This window comes from Blennius ocellaris, assembly GCF_963422515.1.
Source record: "Blennius ocellaris genome assembly, chromosome: 4".
NCBI lineage: Eukaryota > Metazoa > Chordata > Actinopteri > Blenniiformes > Blenniidae > Blennius > Blennius ocellaris.
In genome coordinates, this window is record NC_137653.1 from 6,398,630 (window position 1) to 6,425,676 (window position 27,047).

A 27,047-nucleotide genomic window follows, 5' to 3' on the forward strand; every position below is an offset into this window, starting at 1 on the left:
ATTCTAATTTGGCTGAACCTCCTCGATAGAGGAAAGGGGGTCAGTTGCAGAGTGACCAGTCTGGAAATGACTACGGTACATTTATTTTTACATAACCAAATTGCAGGCCAGAAGTAGAGAGTGGAGAGGCTGGAAGTGGCTTGAACCCTCTCTAACAAGAGTTCGACAACCCGCATCTCAGACACGGCAGCTGTTTTTGACAACATGATATTTGTTGTTGCGAAACACTGAATTATCCTGTATAATTGTCAATTTGACAACATCAGAAGTATGCAGGCATCTCTACGCAACTGAATATCGTTGGCTGTAATTATCATTGTAGCCTCTTCCCATATAGTGACACGTGATGTATTGAGTTTGAGCTGCAGATATCTATCTATCTATCTATCTATCTATCTATCTATCTATCTATCTATCTATCTATCATTCAACAATAGGTATAAGAATACTAAGGAGGCTCACATGGATTCTTCCATCTAGCTGAGCAGGTCCATCCTCAGCAAGTCTCAGGATGTACAGGCCCATGTTGTACTCTGTGCCCCCACGAAGACTAAAGCCAAAGCCCCTGGGACTTCTTTCTAACTCCACTGTCAGACAACCCTGCACAGAACAAGAGGGAGGGAAAAGCTCTGCATACACTCACAATCATAGGCAGAAACATGCATACAAAATAACATATGGAGCTGTTGATACGTATTGTCGTGATCCTGTTGTGGTATGTGACGACCAAAGCATATTCTTCCAATGACGGTATGGGATTGTATGATTGCCTCTTTTGTAGTCAAATGTAAGAACAAACAAGATTTGTATTTTTCTTTGGGTAAGGATGTTTTGATTATTATTCAATAATGAATTACTGCATCCTTTTTAAAACTGACATTAAAGAAGCAGGAGTTTTATGTGACAAGCTGCAAGCAAATAACACACTGCATCACTCCTATTCATATCATTGTGAATAATGCTTTGTTATTGCTGTACTACCTTGAGCAGTGCTAACCTTCAGACACTTGCTAACACAAAATAAAGGAGAAGACGTAAGAGAATAATTCTTACCTGGTTGGGTCCTGTCACACACAGTGTTCCCGAATCACCAAGAGAAAGAGATTTGTGGTCAGACCAACTGACTCCGTCCCTTTTGTCATCCAAGTCCAGGTTATAACTACAATTAAAAAACAAAACAAAACAGATCCTTCAGTAATACTTGCTTCAAGACGCCAACTGAAAAAGTCATAAACAACATACATTGATTTATTGCAGAATGATTGATGAGAAAGGGAGACATTCATCCTAATGTGGATATGTTAAGTTCCCACACACTGTATTTTATGTTGGCTTTATTTACTGTTCAGAGCTGTACATACAGGAAATAAATCAGATTCTGTAAGACTGAGCAGTCCATGATTTTCTTTTACCTATTGGTAACTGCAAGAAACCTTGTGACTGAAATTATGGAATTGAAAATACAGCATACAGAATGTTAGATCCGATTTTTCTCATCCATCCTGCAGTGCTGACCTTTGTCCTAGGGCTTTGTGTTGAAGAGCTGGACTCTGTTTTGCGGAACTTGCTCCAGATGGAGGGCCTTTGTATTCTGAAACACAATTCAACACAACATTGTCATCAGCATGAATACAAGAATATTTTGAATATGTCATATAGGCAAGCTTGTAGATGAAATCCCAATGCAACAATTTTTCAGAATGAAAACCATTAATTTCCTTCTGTTTAGGTAAATCACCTTTTCTGGTAAATTGAACTTACAATATGGAGACATAATGATGTTCTTTGATTAACTTTCTTTCATTTAGTTGTTTTAGAGCGGCAGACATCCTGTTTATTTAACATATTGAATATTCCAGATTTAAAATAAATCATTTATGTCGATATAATAACACAAAAACTGGTTAATAACAAGCTGATCACAAGACGGTCTAAGTGCCATGATAAATGTGACAGTTGTCAGCAGAGAGAGCGAGTCACTCACCGTCTTCGGGAACCACAGTGAGAGTGACAACATTGCCGGCCTCCTTGATAAGCTGAACAATGTCATTGTGACAGAGTTCAATGATGGAACGTCCGTTGACTGCTGAGATTCGATCTCCAACGTGCAGCAGACCACAGCGGTCGGTGGGACTGCCTTCAATAATTCGGCCAATTTTGTGTGGGATGACTGTTAAGGCAGATAAGAAGAGAAATTATGAATAAAGGCTTGGTCACAATGGCCAATATCACAACCTTGAAATACACTACTGCATATTAAAACAGCCATAGTACTACATGTACATAAATTGTGTTTCATTGCATTGCAAGGCAACATTTTCTTGATATTTTTGTGATAGTAACAACAGTATCACAGAAGTCAATATGTTACAAATCTAATAATTTTACCCATGTGGGGTGACAAATGGCTTTCCATGTATTTGAGTGATGGTATCGGTGACTTTTTTTTAGATGTTTGTAATAAATGTCAAATGACTGAATAGATCAAAACAGGCACACAGAACATTGTTGTCATTAATAAGTCTTACAGAAATGCCTTTTTATGAAATTAACATTCCTAGTATGTTAAAAAAAAAACTGAATAAAATTAATAAAAAAACTGCAGAGGTTTAACTTTTACCTCCATGTGGGGGTTTGCTCTTTGATGTGAGGATAACGAAGCCAAAGCCCTCGGTCTCCTTGCGGTGGAGTGTGATGTCGAAAGACTCGTGGTCCAGTGCACTGGGCATTGGCAGACGAGGTAGCTTGGGGGAACCATTCACCAGGACTGGAGTCATGTCTTGAACCTCCTCCTCTGTCGCCTCTGTTATAAATAGACATGCAACTATGAGATTCTATTTATATTGTTATTTTTTGGTGTGCTTTTGAGGGTTTTCCATAGGGTTTACACATTTGAGAAATAAATCAGTGCAAGATGTTTTCATAGCCAAGATGTTGTAAGAGGTTGGTTGTGACTTCCAGTGGATACAAATAATTGGTGCAAAGCTACTATTCAGGTGTGGTTGGGCCTAATTACTCACCTCTGTAGATGACTTTCCTGCGAACGGTCAGCATGACTTGACCATTACGGGCAGCATTGGTCATCAGATCCAAGACCTGCTTGTGCGATCGACCTTTGACCATCACGCCATCGATGCCAATTAGTTCATCACCCGCTCTGAGACGACCATCCTTCTCCGCCGCTCCGTTGGGCACAATAGCCCCAATGTACACCTGGGGAAATACATTCTGAGAAAGGGTTACTTACAGATCTCACATAACAGAACAAGTCATTTTACATTGATTATATCATCAGAACTTCTGATTATGCCTATCCTGGTTGTCTCCAGAGATTCCATCCACAAGTCACTGTAAGCTGCCTGCATGTGTGAGTGTGTGATGGTCTCTCATTGTCAAGGGTATCGCCTGGATTTGTATTCTTTGCTAGCTGGGATTGGCTGCAGCTCTTTGTGACCCCGGTCTGGATAAAAGAAGTTGGTGAATATGGTTATATGATGACGATATATACTTACTGGCTGCTGTGGGCCCTCTCCTCCCAGAACACGGAAGCCAAAGCCTGTTTCAATGTCTCTCTTCAGAAAAACGTCAATATCTTTGGTGTGGGGCTCTGTCAATAAATAGGAACTGGTCACTGAAGCGTTTCCTGCTGCGCTGCGCAAAGCAACTTGTTGAGAAGCCGTAAATTTGATTTACACTTACGTCTGCTCTCCAGCAGGGCTTTGGACTTCAGGTACAACTCTGTCACATCTCGTTTTGGGGATTCGATGGAGCGCAGGGTGCTTGTGTTGGAGTGGTAAGGCAAGGCCTGCTGCACAGAGTCCATGATACCATCCAAAGTCTCCGTACTGGCAGTCATTTCTTGTCTCTGATCACAAACATGATTACAAAAAGAAACACTGTCACAACAACTATACGCAACTTAAAGTTTAACTAATTCTGAAGAGGCAAACTTAAATTAGAATTTATTTGATCATGGATGACATCTTCTTGCATTTACATACTAAGGACATCACATGTTTGGTGATAGTTTCATAGCACCTTATCTGAGCTATAGTGGCTGAACATCACTTTATTGGCTCCTTTCTTTTTCAACACAGACGTCTTTACAGTCCTTTTCTTTGAGGGATAAGCAATGGGATTTGGATATATTGTAAAATCCACTGGAAAAAGCAGAGATTTTCCCATAGCTGGCCTCTTCATGCAGAAAGGGCAACTTCTTTATCTGAAACTGCCGTATTAATAATAGCGCCATATCTAAAGAGGCTCGTCCATGCTTCATTACCATTGCAATCCCCTGACAATAGCCCTGAGAATATGAACAGTGAAAGGAAGTAATTAAGAACGTTTTTCACAGCAAACAAAAGAAAGCACCCAGAAACATAATCAATATTCAAATTTATTGCTATCATTTAATTTGATGCAACAGAGGCTTACTGGTTAAGCTGAAGGACAAAACGTTTTGGATTTAAATTAAGGGATATACCCCATCAGGGTAACAATAGTGGGTTAACATTTTTTTTTAAAAGATCAATTTTTACTCACAGCTTTTAGATTCTTCACAGGGGATGTTTGACCTATGGAGATATAGAGAAAACAGGGATAGAGTTGGTAAAAAAAAACAACTGCATTTGTCCTAACAACAGTGGTCAGAGAGCCACAGTCCACCAGATGGCACTGCCTCTCTGACTGAGACTAAAACAGCAGTTAGTTTAAAAATAAACCAGTGAGTTGTTGGAAACTCCAGTGATGTGCCTTGTAAAGAATGCTCCATTAGATAAAATACACATCCATGTGTGATTAAAGATACATAGGGAATTTAAAGGTAGTACATGTGCTGAAGACCTGACTACACAGTGAAAACCATGTGTAGAGCCAGGGAAAGTGGGGGCATTAGAGAGTCATGCATATAATTCAATGACTGATATTTCTCTCCCCGCTTACTGCTCACTGTACAGTACACCCACATCTTCCATCTCAAGCACTCAGATTGTTCCCTACAGATCATCCCCTCAGCTCGCTGCATTAACTGAATTAACAAACACTCTGGAGCCGGCCGCCGGGCTGGACTCACACTTGGACTGATGAGGGGTTAATGGAGCCTGATGTGAAAGCAGTGAAACGTCGGCTTTCTCCTGCTTCACTGCAAAATTCTCAGTTCAACTAGAGGAGGAATTAAATATATAAGATAAGATAGGTGTGCTACAGACGGGCACGCACACACGTTCAACTGTATCGGTTTCTTACCTATCCCTTCTGTAAACCGTTTTATTTTTCTTGATGCATGCACGCACACACGCACAGAGACCCACACACACACATACGCACGCGCACTTAAGCACACACACAAACCGATGAGAGCCCCTTTGAAGCCAAAGGCCATTGTCTAATGAGGGTTAAAGCTGGCATTAGCTCTTCAGTTGTGCAGACTGAGCCCAGCTTTGCTTTAACTGTGGGAGCATGCAGTGCATCAGTAGAGTAGGACACGGCAGTGGCAAAGCAGCGAGAGTGACTGGCGTGGGTGTTGGTGAGAGGAAAGAAGACTCAGGCGTGGCCAAGGGAGGGCACCCCAACCACCCCCCCCGAGGCCCTTCTCTATACCCATTTAACCATGGATCTTTAACAGGCCATGGCTATAGAGGCATGCAGAAATCCTCTGCACTTTGCTGCTGATCAAAGCCCATCCAGAGTTCATCGACTTGCGCAGTGAATCCCTGGGGCAGCTGGAGACGGATGTATGAAACATTTGAAGGGTGCCTACCCTCCTCCCTCTGCTTCTTGGAATCAAGCACATCCCCACGCTTATGTAATTCCCACTCCCGGGCTTGTAACAGAAAGCATTATGTTTCATTGAGAGTTGTCGTAAACAGAGGCGGGTTAAGTGGCAGCACAGAGGAGGAGTGCTTGTATTATGTGTGAGATGCAGAGTTTGCATATGTAAAGAAGGTGCCTGTGCATACAAAGACACAGAGATTGAATCTGATTATTTGACACACCCCATGTAGTGCATTTGTGAATTTATTAGGCTAGAGTGGAACCAGTAACTGCTGTGGTGACACAGACGGCAGACAAGGTGGTGTCATCCAGACTTCTACAGAACTAATGCGTGTAGTGAGTCAGTGCCCCCAAAACCAGACTCAACACCACCTCACCTCCTGTCAGGATCAGCACGCTGACCTCACCTCCCATGGGCACTATTGAGGTGGCATTGACAGTAATAACAAAGCATGTCACACACAACAGATCAAAATCAGCAGGATACAATGAGGGGTGAAACAATGACAGATCGTGAAAGAGAGAATAAATATCATAGACACACAGAAAACCAGTCTGACCAGCAGTGGGACAGTCAGACAGATTGACTGATACTGAGATGCATTGCTGTATAAGTCTCTCACCTCCTCGCAGCACGACCACGTCGACTTCGCTCCCCACTGGCAAGTCTTTAAGAATATCCACAACTTGTGCATGGCTGAGTGTTTGGACATTTTGCCTGTTGATCTCTTTAATGACATCTCCTTTCTGCAGCCCACGACACCACTGGGCATCCAGGATCATCTTCACCTTCTGGCCCAGAGGGCAGTCGGCTATGGCGAACCCAAATCCTCCAGGTCCTTTGACCAGTGGCACGCTGACCAGCTCCGGCTGCAGCATCCCGGTGGCTCCCTCTCCTCTATCCGTCTGCCTCCCGTTGGGTAGGGCGGCCACAACAGGCCGCCCACTGGCGTCAGTGGTGACATAATGCAGTTCCTGCGAGGACCCATGGAGGACGTCGCCTTTCACAAGCAGTGGCTGTCCATTGATAAGGGGCACGGCTGTCACCACCTCTCCACCATGCAGAGCCTGCTGGGACTGGGTGGCCGGTGGGGGAGGTGGAGGGGGAAGAGGGTCATCGCTGTTCAGATCCACGTCAGGGGGAAGCGGGTATCCACGGCAAAGGACCATGTCCACATACTGGTTGATGGGAATAGATTGGAACATCTGCACCACCTCTGGATGAGTCTTCCCCAGCACACACATCCCATTAATCTCAACAATCACATCACCTGAGACAAGGATAGAAATGAAAGAGAGTTACAGGAGGGGATTTTTTTTTCCTTCCGTGTTTAATCTAGACATTACTTCTCTGCTCTTTGGAAAGCACTTACTCCTTCCATTGTCAGAAGGATCTTTCCACTGTAAGTGTTCCTTTCCTCCTCACTGCCTTCTTATATTTTCATTTGGCAGCTGCCTGTACCACTTCCTTTTCCTTTTATCTCATTCATTCGCACTCCATTCTTCTTCTTCCCTTACTCGCTACATTGTTGAACAGACCTGAACAGTACTCTGTGTCACAATGACAAGAAGCTGAGACGGGTGTAGATTTCTGCCACATCCAAATTCTGTAACCTTCCCGCACTCACGCACGCACTCACGCACGCACACCTCACAGCTGTTGGTTTATGAAGACAGCCTAAAGGCAATGGTAAGATCAGAAACAAAACAACAAAGATGTTACAAGACTGCACCCCCACAGTAATCAGAGTGCTACAGCACTATGCCCTTGACAGAGCTAGAGTTGTTGTTATTACTTTGTTGAACTCATGAGACAGAGTCAGGTTAAGCAAACAGCGTAGAGGTAAAATTAACACCTCCAGGTGCACCGTTCCCGCTCATGAGGTAGGCACAATGCAGCTGCAAAAACAATTTTGGGGTAATATTGCAGAAATTATCAGTTATAAACTCATGGATCTTCCTGCCAGTGAAATGAGATTTTAATGGGTATACTAATGCTTATATTCGCGTTGTCTCATTTGTTCTTTGTAAATTGTAAAAGGTACTTATGCAAAAGGTATTTGCTCACCTGATGCCATCTTGTTGTCATGTGCAGCAGGACCATCACTGAGCACATTTTTCACCTGCAGAAACTCATCTGTACGGTCACCTCCTATAATGGTAAATCCAAATCCCTGGGAGCTCTTCTTCAGTGCCGTGTGGTACATCTCCCCCTTCAGCTGGCCGGGGTCTGCAGTGAAGCCAGATGCGGCTCCCTTGCCTGCAGAAGTTGTACATGTCAGCATATGCGCAACCAAACAAAAGCAAAATCTCTAAATGATGAACAGTATCGAGTGCAGCAGCACTGAATAATGAATTCATATCCTGCTCGGAAGATAGCAAAATCTCTCCATGTCTTCACCGAACCTCAATTATACGCATTATGTGCCAAGGATCAACATAGCAATTAGTCATTTCTAATTAACGGCCGTGATATATATCCCTAAACTAGATAAACCTATTAACAGGGACCTTTCCGAACAACCCTGCAGGAAAAGGAGCAAAAACAGATCAAATGATATAAAATTATACCTTTAGAGGATAATTACTTGTTTCTCTCCATTACAAAACTACAGTGCAGAACAATTATACAGTATCTCTGACACTGTCCAGCTTAAAGGAATGCCCCCCCCCCCTTTTTTTTTTTATCTTCCTCTTACAATAATCAATGACTCAGAAAAAAGGTTTGTCACCAAAGACAGTTCATACTGCCAGAAGGGGACAACTTGAGGTCAGCAGCAACATCAATACAGACCAGCAGCTTGGCTGTGGCAAACGCAGTACACTAGATAACCAACTGTCAGGGTCACACTGCATTAAAACTGAGCAGCTTCTGGCATTACTGTGGTATCAGCACTTTAGATCATGGACACGCCATTTTTCCCTTGCTGCCTGATGGGCTCTAGTCTGGACTGCATTATAGCTTTCACTCAAAAAATGGAACATAGAAACTAGCTGAAGACATATGGGCCACATTCGAGCAGCTACGGTGTTTACTGGATGAAAGTGATGAGGCTGTCAGTCTCTGAGGCAAGAAATATGAAATGACCCGTCATCTCTTTGATTACCTTCTTTGAGCTACATTAAAACATAAAAAAAAGCAACACAACAAGCTAATATAAAAGATGTGTAGAATGCAAGTGAATTACTGACAACAAAGAAATGAAATAAAAGAGCAAAACTGCAGATACATCAATGTATTTATTTTACAATGTTTGCCCTCTATTATATTATAATAAAACAATGGATATCCTTACAGCAATCATTTTATGCCAAATATGGCACTGAATGGGAAAAATAGGAAATAAAACCGCTCATAAAATCTTATACATGTTGTAAATTCCTTCCAACATATTTTGAGCGTGACGTTGTTTTCCCATGTTTTCCACTGCTGTGAAATAAATTATGAGAAACCAACACTTGACTTTCATCTGTCATTCAGAATCGTCTGAATTGCCTTTTGTCTCACGCACTTAAACTAAAACTCAGTTATTCCTCTTGAATGTGGAAATCATTACACATACCAAACAACACCTTATATATATGTATAATAAAAAAAAATGTAGTGTGGCACAATTTTGTAATGAAATGTTTATTATTACCTATGGAATATTGATACATTATACATATAGGATGGGAAAAAGTATTTCCATAAGAGCAATGATCAAACCAGACATGTTTTTTTTCACAAATGGTAGAAATTATGAAGTACACAATACATTACCTGAATTTACACTTGCCAATACAATAGAAGACTGTATAATGCATGACCATCTGAAAATGTACTCTAATCTTCATTACTTTTTGTATGATTGTTATTTGTCATGCGGGTGATGGTTGGATATGTCCAGCTGAAATCGTCCATTACTCATTCTTGGTTGCAAGATCAAACCTTCTGCTTTGGCTACACAGCACCAACTGCACATTTTCACTTTCGTCTCCTTCAGTTTTATAAACACTTTATAACTTTGGGAGGCATGTGTGGGGAAATTTAAATGCAGGCGCGCTCGTGCTATCAAAGGGTTCAGACAGCCACAAACATAAACCACAGGCATGAACGGCTGCAAGAGCATGTAACTTATCACAGTCAGAGTGGAGTCCAGATGTCCACACTGTTGTGCAGATCAAGGGAAGCTCATTTGCATAATCACATTCAAATTGCTTGATAAACTCAACATGGGATGTTATTTTTTCCTTCCCCCCCAGTGAAAGCTTAAATTACCATTTGACTACACATTTGTGAGTGAAGGAAGAGACTGTGGCAAAGGAGGGTGAAAGAAACAGGGTGAAAATGAGTGTGGTTTATGCAAGCCCGTACTTGTGTGGGAGAGTCCACAGTAGGTCTCCTTCAGGAGGGAAAATGCAAAAACCAGAAGCAGACAAACTGTCATATCCCTTATCACATCAAACAGTCACAGCTCTCATGTGTGACTTGATACATTGTACATGTCCAATAACATTATCCAGTATGATTTCAAGAAGCCAAACTCTTTATTATGTAGTGAACCAACAAGAACTATTTGCAGCAGGGAAAGGTTGCTGCAAAGATGCCAACTGCTGATCAGTTGGGAAAGTAACAAATATAGAAATTGTATGTCAAAAAAAAAAGGTAACAGCACAAGTATGTCACACAGTCACCGTATGATTAGCATAACACATAATATTCAGATAAAAGGCATGTTGAAGCACAAAATCCATTAAGTCAACTGCACCTGCTGCCATAGAAATAAGACTAATAGAATAACAAAACTGTGAAAGCCTGAATTGTTGCCTGAGGTGTAACTGCCGACCGGCGACGCCACGGTTTCATCACAGCAACCAACTGACAACTCACTGGGTTGTGTAATCTGTAATCAGGGGCGAGGTGGCTGCTTCCTCGGTCCCCACACACCTGAGCAGAGAGATGTGTGATTATGCTCGGCCTCTCTGACGTTCTGTTCCACCAGCTGTTGCCACATGCACCGTTAAAAGGCGGCCTCCTCCCATGCTTTCACTCCCTCAACCCCTGAATCCCTGCCAGTGCTGCATGCCTGTCTGTCCCCATCACTGCAGAACAGTAATCTATTATACATCCATTGTAATGAAAACATACTTAATTCATGATGTTTATTGTTAGAGAAAAATGGCATGTCAACCTAAAGACCATAGTACCACCACAGGGCGAACAATATTTCCATTATATGAGCAAACAAGGGAAGAAAAGCCTTTTTTTTCTGACAATCCATTATTGTTGGAGGCTAGTTTAATTTTGATGCATTCAGCTGACCCTGCATGAAAATATGACGTTCCTGCTGCTTTCTATTTCCAGGAAACATATCGCTCAAAGTACGATGACAGAGGTGAAAGTCTTGGGCTCTAGACAGAGGCACAAGCTAAAGTAATTAAATCACAATTATATTTTGAACAATTAGCTGATGCTTATGTCCAGAGTGATTTACAGTGAACACAAAAATAGAATAAGCTCTTTGAGCATGACCACAATGAAGAGAACATTACTTGTTCTTGAATGCCACAAAGAAAAGGGGTGAGGGATAGAAATAGATAGTTAATTATATGAGGACAGTGAGCGAAGAATTAGCTTACCAAGAGCAGCAAAACATATTGTAACACCAACAAAGAGCCCCATAGTTTTCAGATGAATAATCTCACTGGAGTTTCCCTTTGTTTTCACCCTTCCAGGACATGACAGCCAAGCCAGAAAGCTGGCTTAAGTAATTACAGTTATTCATGTCTGTGCATGTCTCATAAACCTGATAGTTCTGTCAAAATACATGAAGCATGGTGTTGTATCTCATGAGGTTTTTAAAAAGTGCTGTCACAATTCGAGATTTGTGTGTGAAATCCTATTCTGTATGTCTTTTATAACCATCTCCTTTAGTTGTGGATGCTGCAGGTGTGTTTTTTTCTCTCTCTCTCCTAACAATCCAAACAGAGTGGAGAATGAAGAGGGAGACATGTCATGTAGTGCTGCTGCTACCTTGGGAAGTTGCTGCGGCAGCTTGCTGGATTGCAGCAGTCTCCTGGCTCAGCTTCTTCTTTGCCTCCAGGACAGGGTTCTCAAACTGGGTTTTCTGGTTGATGTGGCTGTAAAAGAAACAAGTTTAAAAAAAAAAAAAAAAGAAGACTTAAAATCCAAGCACACACATGTCTTCCCTATTGATCTCACTGCAAACACATTCTGTCCATTAGAGACAACATGGCTGCATGGTGATGTAACGGTTAGAATGTCCCTGGTTTGAATCCGGTTATGGACCTTTTGTGTGGAGTTTGCATATTCTTCTGGTGTGTGTGTGTGTGTGGGTTAGGGATAGAGAAAACAGATAGCTGTTTATGAATCTTTATGAATTAGAGGCCAAAATTATTATCTAAGAAATAGCCCCGTCAGGGCACAAATTGTTGCACAATGTGCCCATTATTGTAAAATTGTAAACAATGCACACAAAAAGAAATACCTCAGGCCTAAACAGGTTAAAGAAACTATGGTATTCCAACACAGGGACACTTGGTATAAATAAATACGTAAACTCAGGACACAAACAGTAAAAGTTGGTTCAATATCTCTTTTTGTGGGGAAATGCATTTTAGCCATTTAATATTCTAGGGAATGAGCCCCTAACTGCCAGAAACATCCTGTTCCTCCATGACAAGGTAAACAGCCTGTTATCCCTCTGGCATACAAACATGAGTCCTCGTTTCACAGTGAACTCATTTCAAGCTAAAACACTGGCAGCTACGAACTCCATCTCTATGCCATTGACTCGCCTTGTCCAGACAGGGCAACTTTCTCTCACATGTCACTTCTACCTAGGAGGGATTCTTGTGCAGACTGAGCAATAAAACAACACAAGGCAGGCCCATTTTCTTTTCATCACAACAGATTGCTACCTCTCCTTCCAGCTCCCACTTCGTTTCTTACATGCATTCTAGTTGAAAATCTTCCCACTTATCTCTACTGCTGTTACAATGGCAGTGTTTCACTGATTTCCTGCTGGGATGGTGAGCACGAAAATACATTGTACACAAAGAAAAATATACAAACAATATTTAGCAGAAGAATACACATCCGACAGAAAGCAGCGAGAGTATAATCAGTTGTGCTCAGACACAGGTCACTGCAATGTAACCCACAGGGCTTCATTTTCCCTCCTACTGGTAAACAATGGGAAAATCCTGATGAACATCTTTAAATGTTCTCCAGGTAAATGCTTCCTCGCTGCACGTTACATAACTCGGAGCATTCTCACCCGAAATGAGCACAATGAGCCATGTACTGAATCCATTTGTTTATTTTTAGACTGCATTGATTTATGTCAGTCCACTGCTAATGTACACAAAGCGGAGCAATATGCACTTGCGCTCCGATCACTTCTGGCGAAGTGCTTATGTGTGTGTGTGTGTGTGTGTGTGTGTGTGTGTGTGTGTGTGTGTGTGTGTGTGTGTGTGTGTGTGTGTGTGTGTGTGTGTGTGTGTGTGTGTGTGTTATTTGCATCTTGAGGAGAAGTGGTGTGATGAAGCGGCATGCCTCGTTTGCAAAGACGGCAACTGGAGTGATTGAAAATTAGTTACATCAATAAAACTTACTCAACGTAGTATGTGCCGTACTGCGGGTCGTCAATTTCCTCCCAGCCATAAGGGAGCTCTGCGAAAAGAAAGTAGTCTGCTATTGTGCTGCTGAGCAAGACAAGCAGGGTGCATATTATATGAGAGATTGGAAGAAAACAGAGGACAAGTATGCACAATATTTAGCATACGCCGGGGAATTGTAACCTATCAGATATACAACAGTAGCTACCAGTGTATTTCTTTCCCCATGACTGCGGCGTTTAGCATAAGAAAGTAGGCATGAAAATAGCCTACAATAATTTAGTGAACACTCCTCTGGTTTTTAACAAGCAGGCCAGCTGAAATGGCTGATGTACGTCATGCCCTGATGAGCATATCAGGCAGAAGAAGAAAGAAAAATAGAGAGAGAGAGAGAGAGAGAGAGAGAGAGAAGAAGAAGAAGAAAAGCATTCTTAACGCAAGAGAAGGCTTTACAGTTGCTTTTCAGATGCAACATACCAACTAGCTTTTCGTTAGCCTGTAAAAACCCATTAAAACCAGGCTGGGAGGGTCGCACTCTTTCAGCCGTGGCCACTCTCTGTCTCTGCCTGCACTTAAGCTCACATTATCATCCTGGGGATATGAACGCACGCCTGGAAGTCCTTTAAGTGGTCCCCAGCTTCAGATTTCAGGGGAAAAAAAAAAAAAAATTATACTCGAAAATTGTGATGCTTTAGGATTACTTTTAGCTGATATGTAATATCAAAGCGAAGTTCAATGCTCATATTCCATCCAGGTTGGTTATTTGATTAATTGTGCAAAAAGGTGTGAAGAAATGGATCATGTAAAGTAGGGCAAATACAAAAGAGGTATGCCCTCATGTAAATGCATGTGCTGTAGTTAATCGAGTGAGCGTATGCTTGAGTAGACCAGCTGAGCGGAGAAGTCCACATACCGCCATCCTCACACTTCTCAGGGGGCTTCGCCTTCTTCGCCAAGCGAGGGTCCAACCACGTGGTTGTCTTCGTATTGTGACTGCAGAGCACAAAGAGCAGCCAGTAAATATCAACAATGATGACCTGAGCCAGCAGAGAAAACCTTGGCGGAGGCACGCACAGCCTCCACGCCAAAAAAAAACAACAAACCACAGCAGAACAGTGGCAGCTCCTTCGTCATATGTTTTTGTCAAGGGTTGTGGAATTGATCAAAAAACAAACATCTGATCCAGTGGTTTATGTTCAGCTGTCATATAACTGTGGGTGTCACTAGGTGGCCTTTTCAGAGGGAAGAGGGAAAAAAAAAAAACCTCCGAATGTGAAACATGACAAACTCATTTATCCTCAAACGTGTTAAAACAACTGGGGTGTGTAATCAGTAGGAAAATCACAATGGCCTGCTGATATCTTCAGAGACAAGTGGCTTAGAGCCAAATATGAATAAAACACGCAGGCTCACAAGCACAATCATGCAGACATGTGCGTACACCGATGCCCATAAACACCTCTGAGAGATTCATTCATGTCATCGTTATTAAATCAAAGTATCGATTGGTCCACATAAAGAGCCCAATATATCTTTATAAGAACCTTATATTTACAACATGCACTATCAAATAAAGGCAACAACTGAAAGACCTGCAAACCAGCAAATCAATCTTTGTGAATGTAATTCATGATTGAGTTGTGTATGGAGCTGAACAATATCTCAAGTATGTTACTATAGAAGGACAAGTACATGTGAGTTTTACACAATTCATTCTGGTTGGTAGATTTTCCCTTTTCAATTGAGCATAGTGTTAATGACTTGTTATGGTTTATTCTTTGTCACCAGAAGTGATGACTTATGGTTCAAAATGCCACCATGCGTGAAACCCATACATTCAACCACTTCTCCTTTTTTCCCCCCATCACACTTTGGTGAATACATTACAATGAATGAATAAAAAATGCTTTATATATACAAGATTGACAATTATGCTCTCTGGTGACATTAATTTCCTAGAGTACCCCTAACCATTGTCGACTGCGGCGTTTCTCAACCTGAGGTGTATGTATATATATATATATATATATATATATATATATATATATATATATATATATATATATATATATATATATAAGGATCGAGAATAGCTCTTCTTGTATTTTCTTTGTAAAGAATAAAGAATGTAGTATAATTCACATTACAATTCTGTAAACATAGCACCTGTGTGTGTTTGTTTGTTTTTTAAGAATTAAATACAAGTTGAAACCTCTTCTTTAAGAACATGCTTTCTCCAAGAGGTCTAGAAGTCCTCAAGCGTTTTTCTTTTTCTCCCCAATTTGAGAGAGATGTTGCATCATTTTCAAGTCTTTTATCATTTATTAACCTTCACCAAAAAAAAAAATTGATTTTCACGAGTTTCTCAGCTAATATTTGTTTGTGTTGAAATCATCACACGAGCCCTGGATTGTGTCACTCACTCTATGAAGTAGACCATGCCGGTCTCGGTGTAAGCCATCTCCCAGTTAAGAGGTAAGGGCTCCAGGCTGTCATCACGGGGAAGAGAGCTCCATGTGCGGAAGTCCATAGTGCTGCTGGACTGAGTATAACTGGGCACTGCTTTCCTCCACTCTGCTCCCTCTTTGTGTTCTAGAAAAAGAGAGAGGGAGAGAGAGAGAGAGCGAATGGACAGGTCAACGGGGGTAAAAACAAAAAGGACACCAAAGTGAGAAAGCGGATGGTTAGCCTGTAGGAATACCTACAAACTCCTGTTTCCCTTCCTGCTGCAGGGAAGTGTGGGCAGAGTCGGGTGTCACAGGAGTTGCATGTGAGTGATTGAATCTGTGTTCGCTAAAGGGCTGTTTTGCATTCGCCTGTGCATACGGTATGGAGGCTCGTGTCTCTGTTCATTCCCCCGTGGGTTGCAATGATGGAAGCAGGGATTCACATTGAAAGGGCCACGTGGACCTTGGGGCGATTTCTGTATGATAATTCAGTGCCATTGCATTACAAATACATTCTATTTCGTTTGTAAACACTCCTCTTTAATGAGAAGCTGCAATACAATGGACATGAAACATGCAACAAAGCCTCTACTAATTCACTTAGCACTCCAGGCTTTCCTTCAGAAGATGTTTACAAAGGGATGAAACAAGTGTTTTTTTTATCCATTTCCTTTAATGCGGGACCTGACCTCCTCACAAAAGAGGATCATGCTAAAGGATCTTCCATACAGCACACAGAAGCACATGTATGCTTGTTGTATTTCCTGAAGTTCAATTTTACATTGAGGAGGGAACAGAATAAGTTGCCCACCTGACGGCACTCTTCAACATCATGAGGATGTTGGTTATTAGCAGTATCTGCAAGCAATGTCAATTTCTGTTGCCTCTTTGGTTAGGTGATACACTCATACACTTACATTTTTATAGAAACAAAATGCATGTTTGAAGATGTTCTATGTACTCTGAGTCTGTATAAGTAGATGCTTCTGGAGACAGCCTGGGGCTACAGACATTCCCCTGAGGAAAGCCAAGGTCAACAGAAGGGTTGAAAGCAGGGTGAGGACCGACTCGTTGATATGAGTCAGATGGTGGGAAGACTGCGGTTCATAAGGACAGCCGGAGCAAAGGTGGAGGAATCTGCAGTAAAGGGTTAAGAGACTTAGAGCTCACATTTTCCATTAACCTCTTTTTTTTTTTCTACATTCAACCATAACTCTCTCCATCTATGGTCGGTCTGGGACGCGTCTGCCACAGCTGAGGGCTGTAGTGGAGCAGTCAATTGTGACTGGTTTCTTTCCATAAAAAGAACTCCTGGATGTCTGGGCAACGTTTCATGTTTGATTTCAATATGACAGAGCAGTTGGATAAACAGACGTTGGATTTCTGTGAATCCTTTGTACAGCTGAGCAAGCAGTGTTTGAGCCGTGACTGTCAAAACAATGTTTCATTCTGTAAAAAGTGTTTTCAGCTTGGACTCGCCTCAGCATTAACCCCAATTCTCCCACAAGACAAATATATAGAAAAATATGTATGGCACGTGGCATGTAACCTATTTCTGTGACTGAAGTGCTCTCCTTGTAAAAATTAAGGACAGATCTTCTCCTTGGGGGGGGGGGGCTGTGGACTGGTCCTGATTGATCACTTACACAGTATTCTGTAACAAAGATGAGCCTCTCTCAAGGTGACCTGTGCTGCAATATGTTTGATCTTAACCGTAGCAGTGATGTCACCTGTGTGGCAATATGCCAAAAACACAGATTGTGTCCGGAGATCAACTTATCAGCTTAAATAAAGTTGTAACCACATACATTTGCAACGTCAAGCTGACACTATAGATTTGTTTTTCTTCATGAGCTACAAATAATAAATAAATTGTCGACATTAATCCTAGAAGTGACTACTTTCAGGGGCAATTATTGAGCTCCATTCATACAATTCAATAATTTGAATGTTTTACACATGCACACAAAAGATATACATACACCTTTTGATTATAATAAACAATTCAATTATAGCTTGTGAAAATATTGTTATACAAAATAAGTATACCCCCCCCACACATACATACACACCTCATAAGTAGAAGTAAACCTCTTCCTTTTGATGTCTTACTATACTTAGTTTGTATGTACATATAAAACTGAGAATTATTTTGTATTGTATATGTATTCAAAATTGAATAATGAATAAACAACTGTCGGTCTGCCACTCTTATAGTCTGTCCATAAGTCTATTTTGTACCAGGAGTCTTAATTTCTAAATTAATACAGAAATGGTTTTAGTTTTCTAAAGGCTCTTTTTAATATCAAGCATAAAATGTTATCTTTTCTGCAGAATTTCACCAAGAATTTGCCACTGATGTGGCAAAAAATGTGACAATACAGACTGAAAAATACCTCAATCTGGACTACCAAATAAATAAGACGAAAAAATAAAAACATGGATTTTGTAGAAAACAGAACTCTTTAAAATAAAATGTTTCCATGCACTTTTATTTTTCTTTGCAGAAAATTCAAGTGCAGATCAAATTTAGCATAGTCTTTATGTCGTAAGATGAGAGGGTTATATTATAACCAGAAAACAAACAAATTTATGACAAAGTTTGCTATTTGACACGAATATACTGTATGTTTTTTGACATTAACTGACCAGGCAAGCCATTGACCAGAGGAGGCCTATCATCATCATCTTCTTCCTCCGGTACGACACTGTCCTTCCTGTCCATCTTACTGACTGAGGTGGTGCGTTTCCTGGGGACCTCGCCGCCATAATCTTCATCGAACAGCACCTGATCCACCAGGTCTGGCTGCACCAGGTTGGGCTCTGCTGGAGGCTTCGGGGTACCATAGTAGTTACCTTCCAGTGGAAGAGAGAAGGGAAGAAAATAATAATAATAATAAAAAAAAAGAACTAAAATTAGAATCAAGCAGAAAGTCATGTGAAGGTAGACAAGAAGAAGAAAGGCACAGTCTGTGAGAGTTGTCAGAGAGATCATACATTGTGCCAAACATGAGTCCAATTTACCGGATTGAAAAAAATAAATAAATAAAAAAAGATGCTCGAAATGCCTCACACGAACACCCAAGGTTGACTTTTTACAAGTTACAGAGCTCCATTTCCTCTGCATGACATCCCCATCTCTTAACCCTTTACTTTGTTTTTCCTTGATAACCGCACCACAGGGCTGTCATGACTCATGTAACATTCAAATCACTTTACTTGGAATTTGCCAGCAACTAATTACACTGATCATTGAATACAGCAATTATCTATCTCTCAGCTTGGTTTTTTCACCCCTAATGAAGAAAGACCTTGTGTTACGGATTATAAATATTCAGTGGGATCACAGCACTCTGTAAAAACAGTGCAAAACTTTGTGAAATTATTTGCTCATTTAGCTCAGAGGGTGATCCAACTCTGTATGGCTGGTGAGCGGTATGTGAAACTCATTTTAGACGTGGGATAAGTAATTATTCAACCTCCATTATGATTATAAATAATGTGCATACCAATTTATATCCCTCCCATTTATTATGATTATTTGTTTGCGAAACACTGCTCTGTCAGACGTGTTTATGCAAAATTATCAAATCAATTTTTGGGGGCAATCCCTTTATAAGGTTAAATATTTACTTGATTCCTACAAAAGGCAGTCGTCAGATTGAGCTTAGTCAGCTATATCAAGATATATAATTAGATTAATTAAAGAATATAGAGAAATACCGCTGGGAAATTGAGATCTTCAACAGTTTAATTAGCTCCCACAAACTTGATCTTATTTTGATTTAGACCCACTACATATGGGACCATGGTAATACCAATCTTTGATGTACTTAAGTATGAACATGTAGACATCACAATTACGGCGCTGTAAGAACAGCATTTATCAAGTCCAGATCTTTTTATAGCTCGATACAAAGAAGGAAAGCTGACAACAGCATGCACGCGAGAAAGAAGAGATGGCTCAGAGGAAAACATCACAGTCATCCCAGCAGCTTTACGCCACGATATAGTAACGCCACAACAGCTTTTCTGGGAAGTGAAGCCCATCTTGAGCCAGGCCTCATCTCCTCGGGCGTGCCAACAACAATACGCAGCAAACTGGGTTAATGCAACTATGCTCATCTTTTTTTTTTTCCCGCAAAGCGAAGGGAAGGTTGAGGAGGAGACAGAGGCAGGATGAAAGCCTGCCCCTCCCCTTTCGACACGCTACTCGGTGTTTACTAAGCGACGCTCATCCGCATTTGTCAAAGATGGCTTCATTAACAGGGGTGGCACAACGATACGAGGGAGAGATTGGGCCTGGTGGCTAATCCCCGCCTGTCTCCTGCCACACGCTGACATTCATCAGCCAGATGCTACCTCTGTGATTAATTACTTACAAAACATGTCGCTTGGCCCCTGATAAATGTGTGGTACCGATATGGAGGTGTGTGAAAGCAGTGCGTCAGTGAAGATTTGTAACAGCATTTGCCATTATAAACGGAGGGAAGCCTCATAAGCTGATGAGCAGGGAAGCTTGTCCAATGTTACTTGTGATCCTCATGTCACAGGGTTGATGAGCCGGGAAGAGTGAGCCTCCTCTTTCAAAGTGTGTGCAAGCAATTTCATGGTGGAGGAGTCAGTTTCCGGTAATGACAGGGATCCTGTTGTCAAGGGCGCCATATATAAGCTGCACAAGGTCACGAGCACTCTTTTGTCTTACCGGGATCATAAACACATTTACAAGCTGGATTCAACAACAAATAACCAATCACAACTCGGTGGATGGATTTTTTTACACTTCCTCACAAATCCAATTTAATAACCATGTCTGTTTTCCTTCCTCATAAAACGTCGGACTCATTATCACAACAGGCATCCCAAAACAATGGGTTTTTGAAGTCAGTCTGGACTTGGCAGAGTTTTCCACTCCCTGGTAGCAGATTAGAAATCATTTGTCAGGAAACAAACTCTGCGCAGAATTTCATTTTTCTTGCAGCCACACTGCCAGAAATGCATTTTACTGTTCATTTTTGAGCTGGATTCTGTGCAGTGTTCAGACAGAGTCACCGGCTGGAACTGGAAACTGGAAGTGGAAAAGGCACCGGTGACATGCGCGTCGGCTCGCCAAGCAAAAAGGACACAATCCAGACAAACTTGGAGCGTCCAACATGTACCTGACTAATAACAGAACGATGCCTGGACACGTGTGCACAGTTCTGAAGGTAAGAAGAAGAATTGATAGGCTCGTTGATGCTCGTGTGATTGATGAGTCGAGAACAGGGTATTTAAACTGAAATTATGTGTAGAATGCATTAAATGACTGCGATAATATATTTTCCAAGTGGAGGAAAATGTTAAAGATGAACCATTAACATAATGAGCGTTCAGGCAAGTCATTTGGGGCTATTAGCAAGACTATTATGATTAGCTAGGAATGAATCGCATTAGCTTGGTACCTTGAGCACAGCTCACTTACTGTACACAGTGATGGGTACTCATAAGCATTTCACAGAGTGAACGAAACACAAAATGTGTGTTTATTTTTTTTTATGTTAATTAAAGTAAAAAAGAAAAAAAAAGCAAATCAATTCAAATTTTGCAATGGAATTACTTGTGGTTTCTCTTTCTGTTCACCGACTGGCACTTCTTACCCCACTTGGCTTCTCATGGATGTGCTCAGGAGCACACAAAGAGGAGAGGGGCAGAAGGATTCCTCTCAGGGATAGAGTATAAAAATCAGCCAACTTTTCAGAAGCTAATCCGCAAATCTGCACACATCCAAGGAAGCCCTGCTTTTTCTTTTTTGCTGGAACAAGGTTTTTCCACTGGGAGCTGAAGAGCTCAGCATGTGTCTATTTCAAGTCTCTATTAAATGCTATTCTCGCCTATTTCTCCGTCTCTTCCCACAGCCCACCTCTCGATAAAGGTGCAAATCCCACACGGCTTCACCTCACAGATGAGGGACAGCTTGTGGGTAACTTGGCAGCTCCTGAAACCCAATTTTTGAGCTTTTAGATGATCAACACAAGGAAGGGCAGGATAGGTTTTGTGAAGATTGGTGTGCAACTGTCTCTGGCTCTTACAGCATGTGTGTGAATGAGAGTGTGTGCGTGTCATTGCTGCCATCATGCTATGAAGCGGGAATGACACCTATCTCAGGGATCACACGTAAAAGAACCTCCCTCAACACGCCCAGACTACTTTGTATATTAAATATGCAATTCACTTCTTTCACATGCATACAAGGCTAAGTTCTACTACACAGAAGCAGAAATGTACCTGAGCACTAAAGATGAAGCCATTTTCAGCCTTGACGCTCTTTCCCGCTGGATGAGGATTTGACTTTATCTTTTAATTCCACATCTTATACGAGGTGCAAAATGTAGCTGAATGAGATCGAGTTAACCGCGCACGGATGGTCCATTTTATAGACCAGAGGTTGCCCCTCAAACATTTACAAAAATCCTCTTCCATTTCACAGCCGCTTGGATTTGCAGAAGGAAAGAATGAGCTTAAAAAGAGCTGGGAGATTATCATGTTATTGCCATAATCATTGTGCAATGTGAGAGAAATCCTCCAATCCAATCCCTTCATGACACAAATACACTGCGACCGTCTGACTTTCCAAGACCTCTAAATGCGGGGCGACTGCTTACGCTCTGTTGTAGTATTTAAGACGAAATGGTAAATACTTGGCTATTCATCCGTTTGCCAAGCTGAAACATCCCTTGTTGTGTAAACTCCTTACTGGAAGGAACACCGCTGAGCTTTGCTACTTGTTGTAAAATATCAGCCATGGCAGACATGTTTACTTTGCGAAGGTGCTGCCAAAGGAACATTTGAAAAAAAGAAATAAATAAAAAAAAGAAATGGCTTTTTGAAAGGAGAAGAGTTACTGTACTTAAGGGTTCAGTTTCAAATTCTCAGTGCTACGGATGAGCCAGGGCTTACTAGTTATGTCTGCGGGAGGAGAGAGGGAGAAAACGGAGGAGGCTGATTTATCCCATGAATAAAGCATGCCCTGTAAGTAAGAACACAAGTGGGTCCCCTGATGTGTGACTGTGCAGCCAGCCGGCGGGATCAGCAGGTTCACTGGTTTACATAAGGTCACCAGCAGGTACTATAGCTGCGTACATGTTCAAGCGTCATTATGCGAATATGTACACTGTGTTAGGGAAGGCACCGTCAAAATCACACTTGTGTTTCAGTTTCATTTTATTGAAATGGTTATTCTCTAACAGTTTACACATAGGACATAAGTCATACGTATTAATCCAGCCAGCCATTTACATTATTTTTAATTTTACATTCAGAAAATGAGGTGGTTCAGTGGTTATCGCTGAGTCTTTCGAGTTCCTAGTCGCTGGCAGAGTTTTATGCAGGTATTCTGACTTCACTGCACAATCCAGAGACATGCATGTTGGGTTTCTAGGTGATTAGAATATGGTGTGCATGTTTGCCATTGTGTATAGCTGTGTGTTAACCTTGTGATGAACTGCTGACCATAACCCTGTAGCCTGCTCTTTTCCCATTTTGTTTTTACTCAGACAGGCTTCATCTCCATGTGAGATCAGTTTGGATTAAACAGATATTGAATACGGAGTAGTTTTAAATGCATTTTGTTTGTTTAAGAACCATTTTGCGAGTGTGTCTATTTGGTTCCTCTTTTAATTTTACCAGGCTTCTCACGGCAAGTCACTGTGGACTTTGATAGACTTGGCTTGCTGCTGCAACTGGCATTCAAACTCAGATTGCACTCAATTAAGGTCAAGGTCGTCTTTTCGGCTGCATAACTCCACAATCGCCAAAATCAACACCAAATAACCTCAGATTACAGAAATCTGTGCCTGAGTATCACAGTTGTCACTGCTGACTATTGCGAGTTTAAAAGAAAAAAACGGATTTATTTTAATCCCAGCTGCTGAAAAAAGTTAGACCCTCGTGCCGATTTTTTTTTTAATACAGTATTTCCATTTATATTTAAATTTGAGGTCGGCATCCTTCATATGGCTCAAGTCTACTGAACGGAAACGGAACGGAAGCACTCATTTCGAGGATCTGTGAGCATTGCTGGTCTTCTGAGTGTCACTTCCAACGAGTCTTTACTCACGTTTCCCTGATCAATACATTTCATCCCACCCGTCACATTTCACTAAGGCGGGCTGTTAGTCATAATGACTGTGAATATCGAGCTTACACTCACTCTATAATAGAGAGCTGTCAGCGTGAATCACATATGTAAATGCACGCGGCTGAAAAAGCGCACACAGAAAGTCTTCTGATCTAAACGGCGCTCTTATACTGACCATCGTAGGTCCCACTTTCAAGGAGAAGGCCGCTTTCTTCCAGGATCCTGAAGTCGCCAACGCTGATGAAGTTGTAGTCGACTCCTGGCACCTCCCCGTCTCGAGGGAGCCGCGTGGTGCCTGGAAATAAAACAGACATGTTCAAACTTTTTAAAGATTTTCACAATCCTCCAGTGGTTAGCTCCAATGCCTCAAAACGAGATGAAGCCTGTTTGATTACAAGCTGTGGGCCTGTCTGTTGGGAGTTTGCATGTACTAAGAGTCCCATGTATCCTGGCTTCGTACCAACAGTCCGGAGACTTGCGTTAGGTTCCATAGTGACTTGATGGGCCGGAGCTGTGAATGTAGGATGGTCTGTGACTAACTGTGGGGATTCCCTGGCTTTTGCATCATCGCCCTATTAATTCTTTTGGTGCAGCAGCAACATGCATAGAATCAAGCTTTATAAGTGAAGCTGATTGAGATTAATACACTTTGATCCCTTGATTTTCACAACTTTTCACAAGATTCCTTTTTGTCACTTCCCATGATAATATCCAGCTTGATGCAGTGTATTATGATCTATATCCGTATAAGACTGCAGCACTTTTTTTTTTTTTTTCCCAAAAGTGTGGGTATCTGAGTTTCGAGCAAAAATCAAAAAAAGACCTCAATGCCATCCTGTGAGAGATGGATAATTGATGAAGGCCTGCTGAGCACTGAGGACCATAATTCATTTTAATCCTTGACGAGTAACTGCAGCTTCTGCGAACAAGATATTATTGGGAGCTTTATGATGTATGTACTTGCGGCAGTTAAAAAGCAGAAAACACCAGAGTAAGTTAGAGATGTGAATTATGATGGGAGCAATGAGTTGTGCAACCTCCTGGTGTGGTTTAAGTTAACTCGCGGGCCCACAGAGGGCAGCGTGAATGCAAATGACACGAGGGCATTCAGAGTGCACATTTTGCTCCTGTGGTGAAGCCAGTCTATTCCCACACTGATGGGAGTGTTTTGGTTTTTTGTTTTTTTAACTGGATGAATAACAGAAGGCACAAATGGACACCAAATGATTACATTAGCATAAGGATTATGTAAACCTTATTCCATGAATAAATAAGTAGGAATGTGCCATAATTGCACTCAGGGCTAATTAGGTGGCATGTCACCAAACTGGTGAACTCCATTGAAATAAATGCAACCAAACGGGATGGAGCGAGGCAATAATTTATTGCATGAGAGGCTGAACAAAAGACACAAAATAAAACAACTATTACTATTGCATTTCATGGCAGTCCCTGTCACCTAAATTGACCCAGTCTTATGGAGCAAACACATGAGCTTTTGAATTTTTTACAGGGTTGTTGGAAGGACAGTGAGGTGACAGTGAGGTGACGGTAAGTAGACGATTGTCGGGGGGGGAGAACACCCTTGAAGGCCACCAGTCGATTGCTGAGGTTAATATAAATAGTGATTTATATTCAGAAAAAATAACAGGCAATTTAAAATTTCAAATAAAGCAGATTTCAATGTCAGAAGAAACCGGGGCACATCAAGGAGTCCTGCAGCAGCATGGGGAGGGAGAGAGAGAGAGAGAGAGCGAGCGAGAGAGAGCGAGAGAGAGCGAGAGAGAGAGCGAGAGAGAGAGCGAGAGAGAGAGAGAGAGAGAGAGAGAGAGAGAGAGAGAGAGAGAGAGATATGACACAAACTCGACACTGAAAAAAAAAAGTGAGGCCAGGAACGTCTTGCTGAGAGATGAGTCACAAACAGACTGTGTGTCAGGATCAGACTTTAATGACTGAATATTCCTCCACATTTCTAAATTCAACAGTAACACACAGTGTCAGCAACAGCAGTGTTTTGCTAATTAAACTATCAAGTGAATTCTCATCTGTTCCATGAAAGGATGCGTGTGCCCCATTGAAATGGTCTCATGTCATACGTTAAACATAAAATTTCAATTCATAAAAAAAAAACAAAAAAACCTGTGAAATCTATTGTTGCATATTTATGTGGGTTTTTTTTCTTCTTATCTTCCATTTGCTTGGTCTGTGCCAATTAACAGTGAAGCAGCAGCTCTGTAGATTGGCCCAATGGCCTATTAACTAACTATGTTGCAATTTCCTTTTGTTTTTCCACTCTTATATTTTCTCCTTAATTGGACTGTGACAGCTTCTCTGTGCCGGCACAGGGAAGTAATGGCGGGGGGGGGGGGGGGGGGTGGATGTCAAAGAAACTTCCTTCTCTCACCCAGCTTGATATCACAGTTTGTGTTACCAAAAGCAGTTGACATTGCATTGTGTGTGAGAATGCCAACCTCTGCTGCTTCTCATTACCAACTTGTCTGCCTGCCCACTTGCTTTGGTCCCTCAAAAATGTCCCCTGTAGCCCAATTACTTGAGCCACAGTTATGTACCTGCCAAGGCTCTCCCCCAGCCATCATCCTAGATGTCACACCGATATATACCATAAGTGTCCTATTGCGGATCAGTCACCAGCCATATAATGAGGCTCTCCTGAGCTTTTGAGGGTCCAGTGGAGTGAAAGCAAAAAAATCTTTAAAGCCAGAACTTTGCAAGATCATGCCTTGCTTTTCTTTACAGCATGGTCACTGAGACACGTTGGATACGACTTCATAAACACAGCCTTTCAAAGAGAAGGAGATATGCTGCAGTTAATGGGAAAAACAGGAGGGTGGAAATAAAGTGGCTTTATCAAAGCAAATAAAGATTTTCTGTCAGTATAAGAACGTTGTACAGTGGAAATGATTTGAGCTGGAGCATTGCCGGCACGGGAAAGGGTGTAACAGCGTAGGAATAGTCTGACATTTTGGGAAGTACGCTGTCTTGCTGAGTGTTTGAAAGGATCGATATACGTTACTCTCAGTCTGCTACAGCCAGCAGCTTAGATTAACCCAGCAGAAAAGATGGAAACA

At 41.6% G+C, this 27,047-nt stretch overlaps 1 protein-coding gene across 1 annotated transcript in view; it reads right to left on the minus strand.

The window, feature by feature from the left end:
* Nucleotides 1-27,047, minus strand: part of magi3b (membrane associated guanylate kinase, WW and PDZ domain containing 3b) — a 122,193-nt gene that overhangs the window by 4,836 nt on the left and 90,310 nt on the right. The window contains exons 4-20 of the mRNA XM_080495825.1: nt 24,134-24,253; nt 18,492-18,698; nt 15,819-15,987; nt 14,309-14,388; nt 13,393-13,450; nt 11,789-11,895; nt 7,841-8,032; nt 6,396-7,043; nt 4,543-4,574; nt 3,700-3,865; nt 3,513-3,607; nt 3,021-3,228; nt 2,621-2,803; nt 1,985-2,170; nt 1,516-1,591; nt 1,054-1,159; nt 463-600 (exon numbers count right to left, since the gene is read on the minus strand). Of these exons, the coding sequence (XP_080351951.1) occupies nt 463-600; nt 1,054-1,159; nt 1,516-1,591; nt 1,985-2,170; nt 2,621-2,803; nt 3,021-3,228; nt 3,513-3,607; nt 3,700-3,865; nt 4,543-4,574; nt 6,396-7,043; nt 7,841-8,032; nt 11,789-11,895; nt 13,393-13,450; nt 14,309-14,388; nt 15,819-15,987; nt 18,492-18,698; nt 24,134-24,253 (2,771 nt within the window). The remainder of the gene's footprint in view (nt 1-462; nt 601-1,053; nt 1,160-1,515; nt 1,592-1,984; nt 2,171-2,620; nt 2,804-3,020; nt 3,229-3,512; nt 3,608-3,699; nt 3,866-4,542; nt 4,575-6,395; nt 7,044-7,840; nt 8,033-11,788; nt 11,896-13,392; nt 13,451-14,308; nt 14,389-15,818; nt 15,988-18,491; nt 18,699-24,133; nt 24,254-27,047) is intronic.